General features: G+C 43.1%; 1 protein-coding gene across 1 annotated transcript; it reads right to left on the bottom strand.

Moving 5' to 3' along the window:
- Positions 1-5350: 5350 nt before the first annotated feature.
- On the bottom strand, positions 5351-20822 carry LOC134628250 (cadherin-like protein 26). The gene is made up of 14 exons (XM_063475017.1): positions 20802-20822; positions 20299-20421; positions 16897-17046; positions 16335-16476; positions 16067-16230; positions 15532-15663; positions 9113-9295; positions 8601-8917; positions 7249-7391; positions 6928-7152; positions 6605-6826; positions 6386-6507; positions 5679-5762; positions 5351-5560 (listed from the first exon to the last, which is right to left on the bottom strand). Exons 1-14 carry the CDS (start codon positions 20820-20822, stop codon positions 5351-5353), a joined length of 2238 nt encoding a protein of 745 aa, XP_063331087.1.
- Positions 20823-21664: the final 842 nt, after the last annotated feature.

Below are 21664 nucleotides of genomic sequence, written 5' to 3'. Positions count from 1 at the left end.
TAGGTGATACAGGCGCAGCCTAGCCTTTTTGGTCTGGGCCTGAATGTGGGCAGCCCATGTCAGGTCTGAGGAGATGTGGACGCCAAGATACTTAAAGGACTGCACCCTCTTTACTGGAGCTCCATTAATGATAATGGGCTTGTAGTCTCTGTGCCGACTCCTTCTGAAGTCCACCACCAGCTCCTTGGTCTTGCTGACGTTCAGCTGGAGGTGGTTGTCCTGGCACCATGATGCCAGATTCTTCACTTCGTCCATGTAGGCCGCCTCATCGCTGTTGGAGATGGCACCCAACACCACTGTGTCGTCAGCAAACTTCACAATGGTGTTGGAGCCGTGGGTGGCCACACAGTCTGAAGTGTAGAGGGAGTAGAGCAGTGGCGAGAGGACACACCCCTGTGGTGCTCCTGTGTTGATGGTGATGCTGTCGGAGACACACCTACCCACCCTCACCACCTGAGTTCTGCCAGTGAGGAAGTCCAACACCCACGCACACAGACGGCTGTTGAGTCCCAGATCCCTCAGCTTTGTGAACAGTCTGCTGGGCACTATTGTGTTAAACGCTGAACTGTAATCAACAAACAGCATTCTCACATAGTTACCCTGTTTCTTGTCCACGTGGCTGAGGGTGGTGTGCAGGACATGGGCGATGGCGTCCTCAGTGGATCTGTTGGGTCGGTAGGCGAACTGGAGCGGATCTGTGGTGTCTGGGATGGAGGAGGAGATGATGTTCTTCAGCAGCCTCTCAAACACCTTCATTACTACCGAGGTCAGCGCAACTGGCCGGTAATCGTTCAGGGATGAGGGTTTGCTGTTCTTGGGCACCGGGATGATGGTGGATCTTTTGAAGCATGTGGGGACCACAGACTTCGCCAGGGACTCGTTGAAGATGTAAGTGAACACACCTGCTAGCTGGTCAGCACAGCAGCACAGCAGACGGCCGGTGATGCCGTCTGGCCCCGCCGCTTTCCTTGTGTTCACTCTCCTCAATGCCGCTCGGACGATGCTGGTCACCGGTCTCTCGCTGATGACGTCACTGTCCTCGGTAGTCAGGCGGTAGATGGCATTAGCCGCCTGGCTAACCTCGAAACGGGCGTAGAACTGGTTCAGCTCATTGGTGAATGCAGAGTCGGCGTTGATCGGCGCAGTGTCCCTGGGTTTGTAGTCCGTAATGGTGCGTAGTCCGTGCCACATACTCCGTGTGTCGCCCTGGAGGAAGCGGGACTCCACACGCTCCCGGTACCGGCGTTTAGCATCTCTCACCGCGCGCCGCACGCCATATGAGGCCGCTTTGTAGGCGCTCATATCGCCAGTGGCGAGACCCGCGTTGTAGGTGGCGGTCCTGGCGTTTACTGCAGCGCGGATCGATCTGTCCATCCACGGTTTCTGGTCTATGTGAGACATTTGACCTCACGGCTTTGTGCCAAAGAGTCAAACACGTACTTGGTGTTATTAAAACAGAACATGACAACAATGATAACACTGAAATGTAAAACAGGCTGAAAAACTGGAAATTAAATGTGAATTAAATCTAGAACAAACTCAGTCTAAAAGTAAAAGTCGGGTTTTTCAGTCAGTCATCCACTTCAGCATTCTCTCTCAGTGGACTTTTTCACTTTTCAGACTGTCATCTGACTTTTTCAAACCTTAATGCTCAAATGTTTCTACAGCAGAAAGGAATGATTTGTAATGTCTTTGCTGCTTTTAGAGGAAACTTGTATTCCTCACACTCCACACTGATTTATGAACTCCTTTTGAAAACAAACTGAGTTGAGCATTCTGAGTCTTGGATTTTTTAAAAACCAGACATGCCGTGTCACAGTTCTGGGTCATTTGACCCAGCATTTTGAGTTTATTGTATGTTTGTGATTCTTTGTGTTATAATGATAATGATGGATTGCATTTATATAGTGGTTTTCCAGACCCTCAAAGTGCTTTACAATTCCACTATTCATTCACTCTCACATTCACACACTGGTGGAGGCAAGCTACAGTTGTAGCCACAGCTGCCCTGGGGCAGACTGGCTGGCCATCACCAGTAGGCGGTAGGTGAAGTGTCTTGCCCAAGGACACGACGACCAAGACAGACAGAGCTAGGGATCAAACCAGCAACCTTCCAGTTACAAGATGAGCTTCCCAACCTGCTGAGCCACGGTCGCCCATTTAGTTTTTGACAATTTAGTATTGAATTTAGTCCTTTTCATGTCCCAGAGTTTATTTGTAATTTCAGGTTCATGTTTTCTTGTCTTATCCCTGTGTCCCATGTTAGAGTCCCTAAACTCCTCAGTGTCTCTTAATCCCTCTCTCTCCAGGTCCTAGTCATGCCCTTGTGTTTCATCTCTGTTTTCCTGTTCCCATGTTCCCCTCCTTGTGTTTCATTCCATGTCTCCCCTGTCTGTCATGTGTGTTCTCGCCAGCCCGTCATGTCTCTCACCCTCCCTGTCTCTTCTGTCTGTCTCATCCCCATGCCTGCTTCTTTCCTCCGGCCCCGTGTCAAACCATGTGTCATAGTCTGTGTTTCAGTGTGAGTCCTGATTTATTTTGACAGTCTCTCCTCCTATGTTCAGTGTGTTTAGTTTTGCTTCCTCTGTGTCATTATGTCTATTCATCCCAGCTGTGTTCCCCATGTGTTTCCACTTCCCTTGTATATATTTTGTGGTTTAGCCTTTGTTCATCGTCAGGTCATCTGCTTATCATGCTTATCAATAGTTCATGTTTCAGGTTTTCTTTCCCAAGCCCAGGTTTTCATGTTCCATGTTCTTAGTGTTTAGTTTTAGTTTTCCCAGTTTAGGTTATTCTTAGTTTCGTCTCAGTTCCCTTTTGCCCTTTGTTTTGCATGTTTTTGTCAGCCTCAATAAATGGCTCATCTTTTTGTTCATTTCCTGCTTCGAGCGTCTTCTTTTTTGGTCCACAGTATTAACACAAGGTCTGCCGCCACAGCCCTCTGACATGCTGAGGTTGGATCCAGCTTTGAAACTAATCACACTGCACACTATTAACCTCTTAATCACAAAGAGGTCACATAAAATTAACAGTGCTGTACTGAATAAAGTGACATTTCACCACTCAGTGACAAAATATTTCTCCTACTGGTAACGTCCAGATGAACAGAATCATCTTTTGGGGATTTTCCTACCTGGATGATTGAGCATTCATCAAGATATCTCACAGACATATCATAAGGTACAGGTCAAAACCATTGGTATTTACTCTTTTTTGCTGGTTGATCCTTCTGAGTTAACTTCAGAGCTCATCACAGTACAGAAACGGCATTAGAGATGGTTATAAATGATCTTATTATCACCTCAGACAGTGGATTCATCTCTGTTCTTTTTCTGCAGGACCTCAGTGCAGTGTTTGATACTATTGACTATAGACATTAGACATTAGAGCATGTCGTAGGAATTAAACGTACTACGCTGCAATGGTTTGAATCATATCTATCTAATATACTCTAATTTGTTCATGTAAATGGAGAGTCCTCTTCACACACAAAGGCTCCGTACTAGGACCAATTCTGTTTACATCATACATGAGTTCTGCTCTCTACCTGAAACTCCTGAAGGAGAATGTACGGACATCAGTTTATGCCCTAAAGCTCATGTGCACATAACTTCAGTTATGCAGCAGGACAATGATTCAAAACACACCAGCAAGTTCTCCTAATGGCACAAAGAACAAAACAAAATCAAGGTTATGGTGTAGTCTGGTCAAAGCAGATTTAGAGGCTTTAGCATGACCTTAAAAAGCATTGTTCATGTTCAAAAACCATGTAGTGTGGCTGAATGCAGGGGCCAAATTCCTTCACAGTAACGTACAAGACTCGTTGAAAGTTATCACAAATGCTTGATTGCAGTTGCATTTTCTGCCAACAGTGGCTCAACCAGTTATATTTAGGAGGCAATTACTTTTTCCACACAGGACTGACACATTTAAGCGTGAAAAATATGCAAAACAAATTTCAACTTACTGCAGAAAGCAAATGCACACGCTTGCTTTGAGCACTGTCTCATGCATGCATGTTTTAACAGTGCATGCAATAAAATAGTGCATCTGGGTTTTAAGACTTGTTTGTGTGAATGACAGCAGATTTCTTGCAAGAATCACATAAATTACTCAGTTTTCATATAATGAGCAAAGACTATACCTGTAATACAATAATCTAATAATAATTTTGGGCACAATGATCTAACTAACTACTCTGGGAGGAAATGATAGTAATGCAGTGTAGCAGACATGGCATACTAAAGAGATTACCAACCTTATGAGGCAGCTTGAGGACAAATTAACAAATTTCCCACGTGTGGGACTAATAAAGGTGATCTTATCTGTTATCTTATCTTAAATGACTTTGTGGAACTAGTTCCTAAGGCCCAAATCCTCAAACTGCACACAAAAAAATCATCTTTATTCAGCTCTAGTCTTAAAGTTACAAAGAAATAAAAACAACTCTCTGCTGTTCTGCCTCGTGGGTGCCGTCATTGTCAGTGGATATTAGATTTCAGGTTATCTGATATATGAAGAAAGACGTAGAGAAAAGAAACCAACACTGCTGCCCCAGTGACCTGGACCAGATAAGTGGAAGAGGATGGATGGATGGATGGACAAAAGTATTTTTCTCCTTGTGTAGAATGGTGCATTTCAGAATCCACATGCATGGTTCCCACCGTGGGCTCCTGCAGCGACATGCCATACCATCCAGTTCGGTTTAGTTGGATCATAATTTTTTTTTCAATTGACAATGACCCCAAACACACCTCCAGGTTGTGTAAAGGCTATTTGACCAAGAAGGAGAGTGATGGAGTGCTGTGCCAAATGGCCTGGCCTCCACAGTCACCTGACCTAAACTCAACCAAGATGGTTTGGGATGAGGGTGGTTATTTCATCTATCTAAAATCAATCTAAAATCTAAAATATGTTTTGAGTTATTTCACACTTTTTGTTCGCTACATATTTCTGTATGTGTTCATTCATAGTTTTGATGCCTTCAGTGAGAAGCTGCAAAGTAAATAGTCATTAAATAAAGAAAAACCATTAAGTGAGAAGGTGTGTCCAAACTTTTGAGTGGTAGTGTATATCACAACGCTCCTATGGTGACGCAAATGCCATTTTCCTTACATATAAGTAGTAAGAGTGAAGAAACTGTCATGCATTAAGTATAGGGGCCAACGTTTATTTCAGAGTTTTGGCGAATTCAACAGTTTGGTGTCACAGTGCAGCCACACGGAGTCACACTGTGGTTGCAAACATCAAATGCTCCATGTATGTCAGAGATCTTTAGATGAATTGTATGCTGACCAGGGCGCACTCTGGGCTCCTTCACCAGACCAGCTGTGTAACCTTGAAGAAATGATCATAAAGTGGTGTGCTTGGCTGTCATGCATATAGAAGCCAGTTGGTGAAACTTTGGACCCAGATCTTCCAGTGCGTCCTGAAATGAACCCTCTTCAGAAATACTGATTGCTTCCAGCTCTGAGGTGGTGTCTGAGTTCCCCTCCTCTGCATAGATGTGAAGCTCATCATCCAGTGAGTCCCCTTCTTTCTCCTGGAACAAGGTTAGCTTCTGGAAAAGGTGGAACATGTCAAAGGCAAATATGCCTACAGTGATTTTTTTAATAGTACAAGCTCATACATCTTTAATAACGCAACATAGGAGATGTGACATACTTAAGACTACCAACCTGATGAAGCTGCATGTCATTAGACTCCGTAGCACAGCTCACGTTTTGTGATTGGAGGACGTTCATATTGCCCATGTCTTCAAACTGCACACAAAAAGTTCACACATTTCATTATTTCTGACTTCAAAGTAAAAATTACAAACACAAATGTCTGGTGTTCTACCTGACTGCTGCTGTCACAGCCAGAGGTCCAGTTTGACTGAAATTTGAAGAACACAAAGATATAGTTATTATTTTAAGATCCATTTGTAAGACATCCTCGATTTTCAGTGGGTGTTTACAACCTGGGTCCCAGTGTAGCTGGAATGGTGGGACAGGCTTTCTCTTCTTAAATTTTCACGTAGTGAGTGGATGAAGCTCTGCTTCATTTCCTGTTGAAAAGGGTAACAAGACCAGGAGTTGAACTCTAGAGGATTCTGTTCATCACACTCTCAAGCGATGCTTCACAAAAGTACATGCTCCATGGAAGAATGACCTACCCTAGGTTGTGAGTGTAAGCTGTGAAAACTGCCAAAAGTCACCCTTGCTGAATGTCTTCCATTTCTCAGCCCATTCAGTGGAATACGGAAATTAGATTGATTATATTGCTCCATACAAACAGGTTCTTCCATAAAAGTGACAGGAATCTTTAAAGAAAAAGAAATGGTTTACTGATATTTGCCTTAAAATGGGTCACTGGCATGGTGGCAAATGTTCTAAACAGTGACCTTGCACTTGTCTCCTGGTGCCTCAGTGTTTGACTGGAGGAGGATTCCTCCAGAACAATCTTCAGGCTCCATAGTGACGAACTTTCTTTTGGTCGAGATGCTGAATGCCATCAGCAGCAGAACTGTCAAAGAGTAAAATAAAACTTATGCTGGGTTCTTAGAGATGTTAGCACACATATCACAGTTCTCCTACACTAAAGTAAGCAGTGTGTTTCTTACACAGAAGCAGTAAGAGTGAAGAAATTATTATGCATAAAGCATAAGGGCCAACTGTTATTTCAGAGTTCTGGCGAATTCGACAGTTTGGTGTCACAGTGCAGCCACATGCAGTCACACTGAGGTTGTAAACTTTAAATGCTCCCTGCATGTCGGAGATCTTTAGATGAATCATGTGTTGACCAGGGTACACACCGGGCTCCTTCACCAGACCAGCTGTGTAACCTTGAAGAAATGATCACAAAATGATAGGATACTTTAGGAATCTTGGCTTTTGTGCTTGTTTTTCTGTAATATGTCACTAAATACACGAAGGATGTTTCTACCATAACCAGGATTCAGTCTCCATTTTCCTTCAACATTTCCCAACAGTTCAAAAGTGAAAGGCCCTCCATAAGGTGCTTCATCTGGGTCAAAGGCCTCGATGTTGGTGGTTGTGGGGGCATCAGACACACACACATCCAGGCTGTCCACTGTTAGCTGTGGCACGTTGTCATTCTGGTCAGACACGTGGATATGTAGTGTAGCTGTTCCTGTCATTGGTGGTATACCTGTCCAAGATGCAATAAATGTAGTAACAAAAACAGAAGAAGCTGTTTTTGAGATTTTTTTTGTTTGTTTTTTTAAAAGTCAGAGTGTGTGTTTACCTTTGTCAACTGCATACACTAAGATGGTGTAGGTGCCGTTAACAACATGTGGAGATTCTCTGTCGGGTGTCTTTATCATTGTGATGTTTCCTGTGAGGGGATCCACCGTCACCCAGCCAGCAGGATCATTTCCTATCTTGTAACTGTGGACAGATTCAGTGCACTTAGACAGAACTGAACAGCTTCAGATCAACCTTCAGTTAATGTTAATTACAATTTTTCTCAGTCAATTTGGTGCAATTATTACAGCAGAACAGTAACTTTCCCTACTCTTATTTTTCCAGGTATTTGCAGCAACACAAGGTCCATGTCAGGCGAGTCCTGCAGCCCAAGTTAGAAAACAAAATTTTTGTCAAAGCAGAAAAGTGACTTTAAAAGCCTGACTCCCTCTCACACTAGTTTGTGCCAGAGACCAGTAGAGCACAGCACGTCAATGTCTGCGACAATTCTGCCTCCCTCTTGCGTAGTAGTGGGAATGTTGACTTGTGAAATAATGGCCCAGGTAAAGTGAGCCCATCTTAGCGAGCCTGATCCTGGCACGGATCCGCCCAATCGCACCTTTGTTCCACCAGCTGCTAGGTCCCAGGTTTTACAATGTGTGCATGCCTACAAACTCGCCTGCCACCCTAGTGCTTCATGAAGAGTTTTCTTATTTAGGCAAAGCTTTTGGTGGCCCACCTTAAATAAGGATGCTCGCAAATTCATCTTAGCCTGCTCGGTTTGCATCCACGGTAAATCCCACTCTCAGCCTCCTGCCTCCCCGCCTGCTCCCATTGCCCTTAACTGGCCACCCCTGTCCTCATATCGTGGTAGATTTCGTTAATGATTTATCCCCCTCTGAGGGCAACACCACCATTCTAACCATGATTGGTAGTCTAAAGCAGCCCACTTCATAGAACTTCCGAAACTTCCCTACACCTCTGAGACCGCACAGGTATTGGTTAACCACGTTTTCAGTCTTCATGGTTTTCCAGCCGACATTTTTTTTGACCTTGTGCCAACTTTTTTAAAGCACTAGGGGCACAATTCAGCTAAACCTCAGATTTTCATCCACATTCTAACGTCCAAAATGAGTGAGCAATCCAAGCGCTTGACACTGCCCTCCTGTGTGTCACATCTCAAAATCCTGCGTCCTGGAGCTCTCAGGTCAGTTGGGTCAAGTATGCACACAGCACGCTCACCTCCTCTGCCATGAGTCTGTTGCCATTTGAAGTGTCTTTAGGTTATCAGCTGCCTTTTTTTCCCCAACACATGGAAAGGAGATTGTGGTCCTGATTTTTTGAGAGTTTAGATAATGACTTTTCTCATGTGAGAATTGCACCGAATTAAGAAACTGTAAAACAATCCCTTACAGAAAGTCTTTTGCATGACTGGAGTCAGGATCCACAGCCGTGACTTTATCAACCCAGGTTCCAGCCGGTACGTTCTCCATCACTGCGACCTCGTTCAGGGTCACGTTGAACTCAGGAGGGTCATTGGTATCCTCCACATCAATGGTGACTTTTACAGACTGAGGTTCAGCTGCACCAGAGGGATCATGGCCTTTAATGGTGTCAACTTTCCAGAGGCCTGAGGGCGTCCTCTCTTTTACTTCACAGGAGTAATACGGTGCCTCGTTTTCCACTGAGATCAACAGCTCCATCTGTGCCCTATTCTCAAAGTCTAAAGGCTGAAAAAAATCAGTAAATTATCATTTGTGAAATCCAAAAAATATTGTCAGCATCATTATATAAGAGGACAATCTTTGTTAGCCTCAAAAGCAGGTTTGACAAATATATATTAATTACAGAGAAGTTGAGAAAGTACTTACAGAGAAACTGTGGGTGTCATTGTAATGTATGGCATGTAGTCAAACTCCACTTACTTCAACTACTGTCAGGATCCCATCATTAGTCTCTGAGTCTGTTAGTATCTTGAAGTTCTCTCCCTCATCACCATGTACGGTGTATCTGGCTCTCCATCCCAAGGTGTGAGGGGTGTCTTTGTCTGTCACGTGCAGCCTCAGAGGAGAGACCCCAGTCTCAAGCTCCTTCACTTTACCAGTGCCCTGTTGTTTGAATACAGAGTGTATAAACCTGTAGAAGAACTTTCCAGTGATAGTACACAATTTTGAAATATATACATTTGCCCTTCTTTATCTTTGCTGATGTTATTATTTATGCAGTCATAGAGTCAGTGTGGTCTATTAACAATGGTTATAGTCTTTGTAATAAATAATCATTTTATAAAATAATTACTTGCTGGTTACATGAAGTACGGTTAATAAGAAGAAGAAGAAGCCACTCTGAGCAGTTTTAAGGGAATAGTATTATATTTTGTATATTGTGATGGCTGCCCTTACAGCCACACAGTGGTAATATCCACCACGTTAGTGTAGAGGCTTATAAGTAACATTGCATTCACATTTGTCTTTCTTTAAATATAGGAATTAATTTACAGGACAATAAATAACTGGTTTTGGTTTAGAATTAATTCACATATCCACATAACACTGCATTCTAAAATAAGTGCGCACATTTTAGTTTACACTGTTATGTATGATTAATCTTTTGTTTTCTGAGTTACCTTAGTTGCAGCTGTTCCAGTCCCTTGATTAAGGAGCCAAGAGGTGGAAAAGGGGCGGAGCGAGCTTTAAAGGAAGACTGCTAATTGGTTCATGCCATAACTCGGGACCATGGGGGGGAATTGGAGTTCATTATGTTTGGTTTAGTTAGGTTTTGTGTGTTTTACCCCTTCTCGTGTTTTTGTGGGCTGATCAGCCACTATTTAAATTTCCCCTTTGTCTCGTTAAGTTAGGTCAGTTTGTTTGAGTTATCAGTAGTGTTGTCAACTTTGAGTAGAGTTCTGTTATTTTGACCTCTTTTATGGGCCCAAGATTTTGATTCTTTTTGCATGATTTAACCAATTATGTTTTTTGGGTTAAATAAAAAATCATTTTTTTGGACTTTAACCTGTGCCTAAGTTTCCTTCACTGCTCGGTCCATCACAAGTGGTGGCAGCAGTGGGATCAGCAGTTGAAGGCACAGGATTTTTTTTTTCTTTTTTCCCCCCTTCACTTATCAAGCCATGCACAGAATGGGAAGGAATGGCAGAGGAGCAAAAGGAGATTGTCAAAACCAGCCGGTTGGAGTGGTAGAGCAAGAAGAAGGAGAAGAGGAAAATGGAGCCTCTGGAGGGGTGGATAGCACTGACAGCCAAGGTAAGGAGCCGACAATGTCAGAACTGATTTCCATCCTTCGTTCTCATATGGGTCAGCAGGAGGCCCAGGAAGCAAGAAGAAGGGAGGAGTTTACCCGCCAGGAACAGTGCTTTAGAGCACTGCAACATCAGTTTCAGCTGTTGCAGGTAGAAGTGCAAGCTCGTACCTCCCTGGTCCCTGAGCCTCAAATGGAGGTCTCTGAGCCTCAAATGGAGGAACCTCAACAACCAGAGGTAGAGTCCTTTGAAGAGGAGGATCCTCCCTGTGCTGGCTCCAGTAATGAGCAAATACATCCTCAATCAGGTCAGTCTCGCTTTTATGAACCCAGGCTGGAGAAATTGACAGAGGAGGATGATATTGAACATCTTTTAACAACATTTGAACGCATGGCTGTAGTTTGCCGGTGGCAAAAAATGGACTGGGTTTTTCATCTGATTCCTTTACTCACTGGCAAAGCTAGAGGTGTGTATGTTCATATGGATATGGATGACTCTCTAGACTATGACAAAGTTAAAGCAGCTATCCTTCAAAAATATGACATCAATCCTGAGACATATAGACTGAGATTCCGTTCACTGGAGGTAAAACCTGATGAGAATCCAAAAGAACTATATGCAAGATTGAAAGAGTTATATGAGAAGTGGGTAAAGCCAAAAGGAAAAACGGTGCATGAGGTTGGTGAAATATTAATTTTAGAACAATACTTGAGAATGCTGTCTCCTGAGTTACAGATATGGATTAAAGAATGCAACCCAAACTCTGCTGTGGCGGCTGCAGAACTGGCTGATGTGTTTGTGGCGGCACGGAGAAAAGGACAGCCATGGAGCCACACAGCATGGAAAATGAGAGATGTTTCAAAGTCTGTCCCTCACTACCAGAAAGCAGGGGTGAGTAAACCTCCAAAGAGCCAGTCTGTCAATATGCCGTCAAGACCCCCACCTAAGACTGTAATTTGTTATTTGTGTGGGATGGAGGGCCATACAAAACCGATGTGCCCGAAGAATTCTACAAAAATAACTCAGATGTGTTTTGTGCCCCGACAAAGTGTGGAGCCTAAAGTGGAGTTTGAGAATGGTTTCAAAATGACCTTAGTTGAGGTTGATGGGAAACCATTAAAGGCCCTTGTTGACTCAGGAAGTACTCAGACTCTTGTGCACCAAGACTTTGTTCCCGCAAATAAAGTTAATAATGTGGAGACAATCCCTGTTCGCTGCATTCATGGAGATGAGAGGTCATATCCAACAGCAGATCTGTACATCAAGGTACAAGGACAAACGTATATTCTAAATATTGGTGTTGCAGAGAATCTGCCATTTCCAGTATTGCTGGGTCGAGATCTGCCTGTGTTGTTTGACCTGCTGAATCCTAGTCATACATGCAATGTTGCAGTAACAAGAGCTCAAGCTAAGAAGAAAGGAATCCCTACACCCACTCCGTGCCTTGCCCTTCTATGATGCGGACATAGACTGCACCCGGGAAGTCTCGTAAGTCACGTAGACAGAGAAGGCAAGAGAAGTTTCTACATACTGCTGTTCGACCAGCTCCTAGCACAGAGCCTGAGTTACCTTTGGGTTTTAAAATCCCTGTTAATATTATTGAAATGCAACATGACAATCCATCTCTAACATCTCTGTTCCAGAAAGCTGCAGAGAGGAATCAAGGAACTAAGCAAGATTTGAGCAGCAAGGGGGAATTTCTACTGAAAGATGGCATTCTGTATCGCCAGCAGGGTTCAGCATTACAGTTGGTGGTTCCTAGAGCAGTCCAGAAGGTAGTGCTCTCCTTGGGACACTCCATTCCATGGGCTGGCCATTTGGGAAAGCACAAAACCATGGCCCGCATTAGAAAATATTTTCATTGGCCTGGAATGCGCTCAGATGTGACACTGTTCTGTAAAAGCTGCCCTCAGTGCCAGAAGTCTTCTCTTAAAATCCCCTCCAGAGCTCCTCTCCAGTCTCTACCAATTATCAGCACTCCATTTGAACGGCTAGAAATGGACATTGTTGGTCCTCTAGAAAGAAGTACACCAATGGAAGGATCACGCGATGGTACCTTGCAATCCAGCCATTCCGGTTCACCATCAACCACATTCCTGGCAAAGATAACTGCACTGCAGACTGTCTCTCTCGCTGTCCCAGGGAGAGGTCTGAAGAGGGGGAGTGTGTGATGGCTGCCCTTACAGCCACACAGTGGTAATATCCACCACGTTAGTGTAGAGGCTTATAAGTAACATTGCATTCACATTTGTCTTTCTTTAAATATAGGAATTAATTTACAGGACAATAAATAACTGGTTTTGGTTTAGAATTAATTCACATATCCACATAACACTGCATTCTAAAATAAGTGCGCACATTTTAGTTTACACTGTTATGTATGATTAATCTTTTGTTTTCTGAGTTACCTTAGTTGCAGCTGTTCCAGTCCCTTGATTAATTAATTTATTTGTCCTTTATTTATCCAGGTAAAAAAAAATCTCATTGAGATTAAAAATCTCATTTTCAAGAGAGACCTGGCATCATGACAGGTCTCCCATTAGGGAGCCAAGAGGTGGAAAAGGGGCGGAGCGAGCTTTAAAGGAAGACTGCTAATTGGTTCATGCCATAACTCGGGACCATGGGGGGGAATTGGAGTTCATTATGTTTGGTTTAGTTAGGTTTTGTGTGTTTTACCCCTTCTCGTGTTTTTTGTGGGCTGATCAGCCACTATTTAAATTTCCCCTTTGTCTCGTTAAGTCAGGTCAGTTTGTTTGAGTTATCAGTAGTGTTGTCAACTTTGAGTAGAGTTCTGTTATTTTGACCTCTTTTATGGGCCCAAGATTTTGATTCTTTTTGCATGATTTAACCAATTATGTTTTTTGGGTTAAATAAAAAATCATTTCTTTGGACTTTAACCTGTGCCTAAGTTTCTTTCACTGCTCGGTCCATCACATATATATTCATTTTGTTTTCTTTGTTCTTATTAATAGAAGTTTGTACTGCAGCAAAATGAGCCATGGCGGCTTTTATCTGCAGAGTGATCGCACGAATAGCTTTTTTGTACTAAAAAGTTAATGCCTTAAGAATCTCACGGTTAGTTAGCGTGTAACAGTGAACCTGAACTCTCGCCTTATACATATGGAGTTACTTGTTATCAACATTCAAATGAAATAAATACTACTAATGTCTAAGAGTTGACACCATCTGGTGAGATCAATAGATAGGCAGCGTACTGGCTGGTTGCATCAATACCTGAGCGCCTTAAACACTACAGGTAATATGTGACAAACTACTGCTTTGGCAGCACTCGAGCGCCTCTAACTGTACTAATAACGTCTAATTGTGACATAAGCTAAGACAATCAGATAAGGTTAGCAAGACAGATGTTTACTTTGATTACACAAAAATTATGTAGGAGTAGGTAGAAACAGATCCTGACCCTCCCCTGTCTGCTGCTATCAGCTTGTTTAGTTCATCCACTTGGGTCAGATTCAAACATGTGGAACAGAATTAATCACACCTCAATGCACCCTGCCACTTTTGTACACCATGACATACTTGTCCTTTTATATTTATATGTATATTTATATTTATACCTATATTTATCTGTCATAACTCTGTTTCTACACTCATTATGTATGAGTGCTTGTTTCTTATTGTATATTTGCTGCTATGACAACTCAGTTTCCCTCTGGGATTAATGTTTCTCTGATTCTAATGCATAATAGGGACTGATTTCTAAATTATTGGAGAGGAATAACTTGAGCTTATTATATAATATTAAACTACAGTATATTTCTGACTAACTAGGCAGCTCATTCACTTTCTCTGGACAAAACTTTGTTTAAAGATAGAACACAGTTTAGGGTTAACTTGAAAGAAAACCCCGTGTGAATGTTATTGTTCCTTCTGTTCTCCCCAGCTCTTTGCTGAGGTTTGTTTTCTTTCTCTTTCTCTTTCTCTCTCCCTCCTCTTGCTTTCTGTTTGTTTTTTTTCATATTACAGTGTGGTACTCACTGTGGCTTCCCGCCTTAGGCTACACGCACCTGCCTGAAATGAGCTTACCTGTGACTCATGTGCTCACCTGGCAGTCTTTGCTGGATCGTTGCACTCTCTAGTTAGTGAAGCCCTGGCTCCCGTGAAAATGTTTTTTTTCTCCTGTTGTTTTCATCTCTCGATTCTAACATTGGTCTCTTTTCACTGTGCAGACCTCCCCTTTCCCCTGGACCCCTGGAGCCCCATCCCCCAATCACACATTTGTATATAGCACTTTGTGGTTATTTCACTGTAAATAAACATGAACTAACTGTGAAAACCTTGAGTTCTGCATTTGGGTGTACTCCAGTGAACATGACAGTGAGGTCAGAGGTCAATTGAATGATATTTAGATACAAACTAAGATGTGATATTCAGGATACCGATATACCAATATCATTTCCTAAAACACAGCAAATTTTAAATCTAAATAATTTTTGTTTTAAAGATAAAAGACCTTTTATGAAGGTTTGACCTCATTTGCCCTTGAAAAAAGGTCAGAGATCCAAAGTAACGTGATATTTAGAAAATAATATTCCCTATATGCTGTCAGTACAAAGAATGGCAGTAAGAAACAGTTCTAAATACCTCTGTGTAGCAGGATTGTCATTGTGACCTTTAAATCGCTCGATTGACCTTGAAGAAGAGGTCAGAGGTTTAACACAGTGTAATATTTTAAATCCTTATAAGGTCAGTCCTACATGTTGTTAACATGACCCCATACCCTACAAAGATTTATAAGAATTCATTCAAAACTTTTCAAACTATCAGAATGTAAGAATGTGAGCAGTACCAAAAACATAACCTCCATGGCAGATGTAACAAGGTAACTACATGAATTTATTAGGCCTTAAACAGATTGTGATGCAACTCAAATATGATTTATTGTTAATGTATTCCTTTTTTAACCTTTGAATTTTTTCAGTTTAGCGCATCCTGTTAAAGTGGTTCATCAAAAATTAAAGTTTCACTTGATAGTTCTGTATACACTACACATCAGTATCAGATTACAGGTGTGAAACTGCTGAAACACGTGCTATTTGGAGTTTGTAACACCAACTGACTGCCTACCGTTTGACCGCTGATGACTGGAAGGTGGTTGTTGCCATTCCCTACATGAACAACAACAATGGTTGAACTGGACAGGCTGACTACTTCACCGTGGTCTTTGGCCTCCACCACTATTGTAAACTTTTCAGCCACCTGAACAAAAGCAAATAATAAAGACTTTTCACTTATTCATACAGTATTAAAGTATTCATACTAGTGTATCCTCTTCATTTTCTCCCAAAGGAGTTAGACCATTGTGGAAAAGTTGAGTGATATTTGAATGTATTACAGGAATGCTCTTTATTATGTGGAAACTTGTCTAACTTTAGTAGCTCACCCAAACAAGCCTTAAAACCCACATGCAGCTGTTCATGCACTGTTACAATCTTTACATATATCAGACAGTGGTCAAAGTTAGCATGCGCATTTAAATACTGCAGTAAGTTTTACTTTGTCTTATCAGTTACAGATCTAGCCAAACAAGAAATACCACCGTTCTTCTTACTCATCTTTAAAGTGTTTTGTACTCCTGACGTTGCAGCAAAGAGTCTCTTACCTCGTAATTTAAACAACCTTTGAATGAGATGTATCCAGACTCATCAACGAAGAATTGAGTGTCTCTAACATTTGGAGACACAGATTTGATTTCATAGTGGAAGGTTGAGTTTAGTGTTTCGCTCTTGTCTATGTCGGTCGCATGCACTTTCAAAAGATTGGAGCCTGTTGGGAAATAATAACTCAAACTAAGTATGACTCGGTGTATTCAATAATCAGCATGTAATTCAATTCAAATCAAGAAGCATTTATATAGATTTTTTTTCTACCTTGTGTGGATTCCTGAGGAAGGTTAATCTCATACAGATCCCTGTCAAAGCCTGGTGGATTGTCATTGATGTCCTTTATAGAAATCTGAATTCCTAACCTAGTGTCAATTGATTTGTCCATTTTTCTGGCCTCAAGTCTTAGCTAGACATCAAAAGATATCAAAAAGAGTTACTTACAATATAAAGACAAACATGATTAAATACATGGACATTGGGAATGTAGTGTGAGAAATGATAAAACAGATATTTTTTCAGTTCTGTGAGAAGAAGTTTAAAATGTTTCAAAGATGTTTTCAGCGTTTTTGCACATCAAAAGTATCAAATCAGGTAAAACCCCTTATGATTACCTGACAGAAATGTAGCAAAATCTAAAAATCATCTTTTCCCCCCACAGAACACATAAATAGTTTGGTTAATAAGTATGAGCATGTTTATTCTGTAAACTCATTAATAGTAACTACTCAACAATAACAGATTTTCATTGTCACTGTGAAGAATTTTACATGAACAGAAATTCTGTGGCATCACTACATGTTGGTGTTTAACGTGTGTTGATCCTAACCTCAAGTGTTTGCCACTCCTCATAGTCCACGGCCTTGTGGACGTACAACACGGCAAACTCTTTGTCAATGGAGATGACTTCCGTCGGCTCCTCATCCACCCCTTGTCCTTGCAGTTCAAAGTATATTGGATATTTCCTATCAATATTCACCTACAACACAACATACATTTTTGTAAGATCAAATTTTGGAGTTATGATTTGAATGCATCGCTGGTAAATTTTGATAATGCAAAACACGATTAAATAAAATGATACGCAGGTGTCACAGGAATGTGACTGTCAAGACAGTTTATCTTAACACATCTTAACATTACCACAAAAGTATTTTGTGGTAATTACATTAAAATTAAAGTTCGCCCATAAACTCAATTCACTGTTCTATTTATGCCGCACAAAAAAAGAAAAATGAAGAATGTATGCCATTATAAAAGATGAAACTGTTCACAAAAAGGATTTTTTTTTAATTGGTTATAACTGGAAACTGGAATAACTGGTCATGATTTCTAGAAAGTGACATTGCTGCTGAGTTTCTCAAATATTTTTTTTTCTGGAGCTTTTAATACAACAACAAGTGCCCTTTAGTCCTGTAGTGTTGTCCAAGATAAAGACAATGTTGGCTAATACCTCCCACCCACTCCATGACATGCTGGCTAGTCACAGGAGCACGTTCAGTGAGAGACTGAGATTACCAAAAAGAACCACAGAACGACACAGGAAATCATTCCTGCCTGTGGCCATCTCCCTGTACAACTCCTCCATACACTGTAAACACTGCAATAGTTATTTCCTTTTGCACACGCTCTTTTCTACTCTGTAATATTCCTGTCAACATTCTTGATATTATTTCTAATCACCTTATCTATAATCAACCCACAAAATTTCCTTAGGGATTAATAAAGTATGCCCATTCTGATTATATTCAAGAAAATGAAAGCAGTCTTGGTAGCTGGGGATCAGTCCGCCAGGGCCTCCGCTCCTGGCTGCCGCCCGGCACACAATGCACCCGACCCCTACAGCACCTCCTGCGGGTGGTGGGCCTGCAGGAGGATGGGCCCATGTCCCCTTTTCGGGCTGTGCCCAGCCGGACCCCATGGACTAAGGCTCGGGCACCCTCTGGGACCCCGCCCTGGAGCCAGGCCCGGGGCCCCGGTAACCCTATCCCGGGCAGAGTAAACTGTTCCCTTGATGTTTTCCTCATAAGGGTCTTCTGACCTCCGTGAGCTCTTCAACGCACACCTCCGGCAGAGCTTCAACAACATTCTGAGGGAGACTGGGGACACTGAGTTCGAATGAACCATGTTCTGCATCTCCTTTGCCGAAGCTGCTGCATTGAGCTGCGGCCACAAGGTGGTTGGTGCTTGTCGTGGTGGTAACCCCCGGACCAAATGGTGGACACCAGAAGTGAAGGGAGCCACCAGGCTGAAGAAGGAGTCCTATCGGGCTTGGTTAGCCTGTGGGACTTCGGAGACAGCTGACAGGTACCGACAGGCCAAGCGGAATGCGACTCGGGCAGTGGCTGAAGCAAAAAACTCAGGTGTGGGAGGAGTTCGGAGAGGACATGGAAAAAGACTTTCGGACTGCCTCGAAGAGATTCTGGCAAACCATCAGGCATCTCAGGAGGGGAAAGTGGTGCTCTACCTGCACTGTGTATAGTGCTGGTCGAGCGCTGCTGACTTCGACTGAGAAAATTGTCGGGCGGTGGAAGGAATACTTCGAGGACCTCCTTGATCCCACTGACACGTCTTCCGAGGAGGAAGCAGAGTCTGGGGATGAGGGGGATGACCCGCCAATTTCCGGGGGCGAGGTCACTGAGGCAGTTAAACAACTCCTTGGTGGCAGAGCCCCTGGTGTGGATGAGGTCAGCCCCAAGTTCCTGAAGGCTCTGGACGTTGTAGGGCTGTCCTGGCTGACACGCTTCTACAATGTTGCGTGGAGATCAGGGGCAGTACCCCTGGACTGGCAGAACGGGGTGGTGGTCCCCATTTTTAAGAAGGTGGATGGGAGGGTGTGTTCCAACTACAGGGGGATCACACTCCTCAGCCTCCCTGGGAAAGCCTATGCCAGGGTGCTGGAAAGGAGAGTTCATCCGCTAGTCGAACCTGAGATACAGGAGGAACAATGCGGTTTTTGTCCTGGTCGCGGAACACTGGACCAGCTCTTTATCCTCTCAAGGATACTTGAGGGCGCATGGGAGTTTGCCCAACCAGTCTACATGTGTTTTGTGGACTTGGAGAAGGCATTCGACCGTGTCCCTCGGGGTGTCCTGTGGGAGGTGCTACAGGAATATGGGGTGTCTGGCCCATTCCTACGGGCCATTCGATCCCCATACAACCATTGCAAGAGCTTGGTTTGCATTGCCGGCAATAAGTCGGACTCGTTCCCGGTGGGTGATGGGCTCTGCCAGGGCTGCCCTTTGTCACTGATTCTGTTCATAATTTTTATGGACAGGATTTCTAGGCGCAGCCAGGGCTTTCACTTCGGTGACCTCAGAATCTCATCTCTGCTTTTCGCGGATGATGTGGTTCTGTTGGCTTCATCGGGTGATGGTCTCCAGCTCGCACTAGAACGGTTCGCAGCTGAGTGTGAAGCAGGGAATGAGGATCAGCACCTCCAAATCTGAGGCCACGGTTCTCAGCCGGAAAAGGGTGGAGTGCCCACTCCGGGTCGGGGATGAGTTCCTGCCCCAAGTGGAGGAGTTTAAGTATCTCGGGGTCTTGTTCGCGAGTGATGGGAGAAGGGAGCCGGAGATCGACAAATGGATTGGTGCAGACGCTGCACCGGTCCGTCGTGGTGAAAAGAGAGCTGAGCGTAAAAGCAAAGCTCTCTATTTACCGGTCAATCTACGTCCCTACTCTCACCTATGGTTATGAGCTGTGGGCAGTGACCAAAAGAACGAGATCGCGGATACAAGCGGTGGAAATGAGCTTTCTCCGAAGGGTGGCTGGCCTCTCCTTTAGAGATAGGGTGAGAAGTTCAGCCATCCGGGAGGGGCTCAGAGTAGAGCCGCTGCTCCTCCACATCGAAAGGAGCCAGCTTAGGTGGTTTGGGCATCTGACAAGGATGCCTCCCGGGCGCCTCCTGGGTGAGGTGTTCTGGGCATGTCCCACCGGGAGGAGGCCCCGGTGCAGACCCAGGACACGCTGGAGATATTATACCTCTCGGCTGCCCTGGGAACGCCTTGGTGTTCCCCAGATAAGCTAGAGGAGGTGGCTGGGGAGAGGGAGGTCTGGGGTTCTCTGCTTAGGCTGCTACCCCCACGACCTGGCCCCAGATAAAGCAGAAGAAGATGGATGGATGGAAAATGAAAGCATCTGAACAGCCAATACAAAGAAAGTGGCTCACACCAAAACATAAGTTGAACTAAAGGTAAAATTGGAAGCTTTCTATGGTTGAATTTCTCACCTCGCCCAACTTATATGGGAAGGGGCCTCGATGGCCCTCCTCAATCTCAAAGGAGTCAATAATCCACGCTCTTCTGTGACGGCTCAGCAGCTCTGAACTTGTTGCACTTGACAAATAATAAACCTGGAAGACAAAACAGGAATCGAGTTTAAATTATAAGTAATTTATGTGAGTGGGAAAATGAACTTCCTTTGTGGCTGGTAAACTATATCTGATAAGATGCACACACAAGAAATTCTGGAGAAATACATTCTCTAATATAAAGAAAAACACTTCAGACTGATTTTTAAAACTCATGAAAAACTTTAAATCAATTTTAAGAAATGTCAGAAAACATTATCAAAAGTATCTTTATTTCCTTAAAAATAGTGTTTGGATAACATTTGTCACATGGCTACAAAAGCATTTTGACAAACGGTGTACGATAGATGAAGAGCTCCATTAGGTCACACAAGATTCAACCAGATACCGGATTGTATAGAAAAAGAAAATGTAATACGTACCAATAGAAAGAAGCAGAGCATGATGTTCGTTCAGTACGTCCAGCTCAGTGAGGACTGACTTTTACCAAAGAAGAAAGACCCAGTCCTCTTCTTTCCACACCCACACAGATAACTATAAAATTTATTCTGCAGTGTGCGTGTATATACCTGTCTTTCCAGGGAACCCGCTTTTTACCCTCATGTTTTGTTCCAGACAAAATTTGAAACCACAAATAAAACAAGTTTCGATTTAAAAGCTTCACCTCCTTAAAAAAATGTAGTTGATCAGACTAAGATTCCACAACTTTGTCCACAAAGACAATAATCAGTGATTCTGCTGGTAGTTTGCAGAGTCTGCAGAGTCTGGTCGGACAATTTTTCAGGTCACTGTCTCACTCCAGAAATTTTTCATGTTGTTACAGGTGATTCGCTTTGACAACCATGATACAGGAACAAGACGTTGTCAACAAAACAAAATTGCCAATGATAAAAGAGGTTTAGAAGAAGTGTGTGGAATGCCAGCCACTCATCTATATCCCACGTCTAAACGTCACAGTGGATGTGCATCTGGTGGCTTGTAGGGGACGCTGCCCTTTCAAATAGTACATGCCTAGAAAGCACTGTGAATATGGCATAAACATATGGGCAACAATGTGATCCCAGGACAAGTTATGCCTGGAACATGTAGGCTTCTACTGAATCAAGTGAAGTTTGTAGTTCTGGAGATGATTGCACGTCTCAGGGACATAAGAAAACTCATTTTTGACCAGGAACACAAAATTCTTTACATGAGATGAACGCAACATGAGGGTTAATACATACAAATGTCTCTCTGGCAGAAAGGGGTTTGCTGCACAAAGCAGCAGTGATTGATGATATTGTTG

Source organism: Pelmatolapia mariae, linkage group LG5 (genome assembly GCF_036321145.2).
Source record: "Pelmatolapia mariae isolate MD_Pm_ZW linkage group LG5, Pm_UMD_F_2, whole genome shotgun sequence".
In the NCBI taxonomy this organism is placed as follows: Eukaryota; Metazoa; Chordata; class Actinopteri; order Cichliformes; family Cichlidae; genus Pelmatolapia; species Pelmatolapia mariae.
The sequence above is the reverse complement of the archived record's forward strand: the minus strand, read 5'-3'. Positions and strand labels throughout refer to the sequence as shown.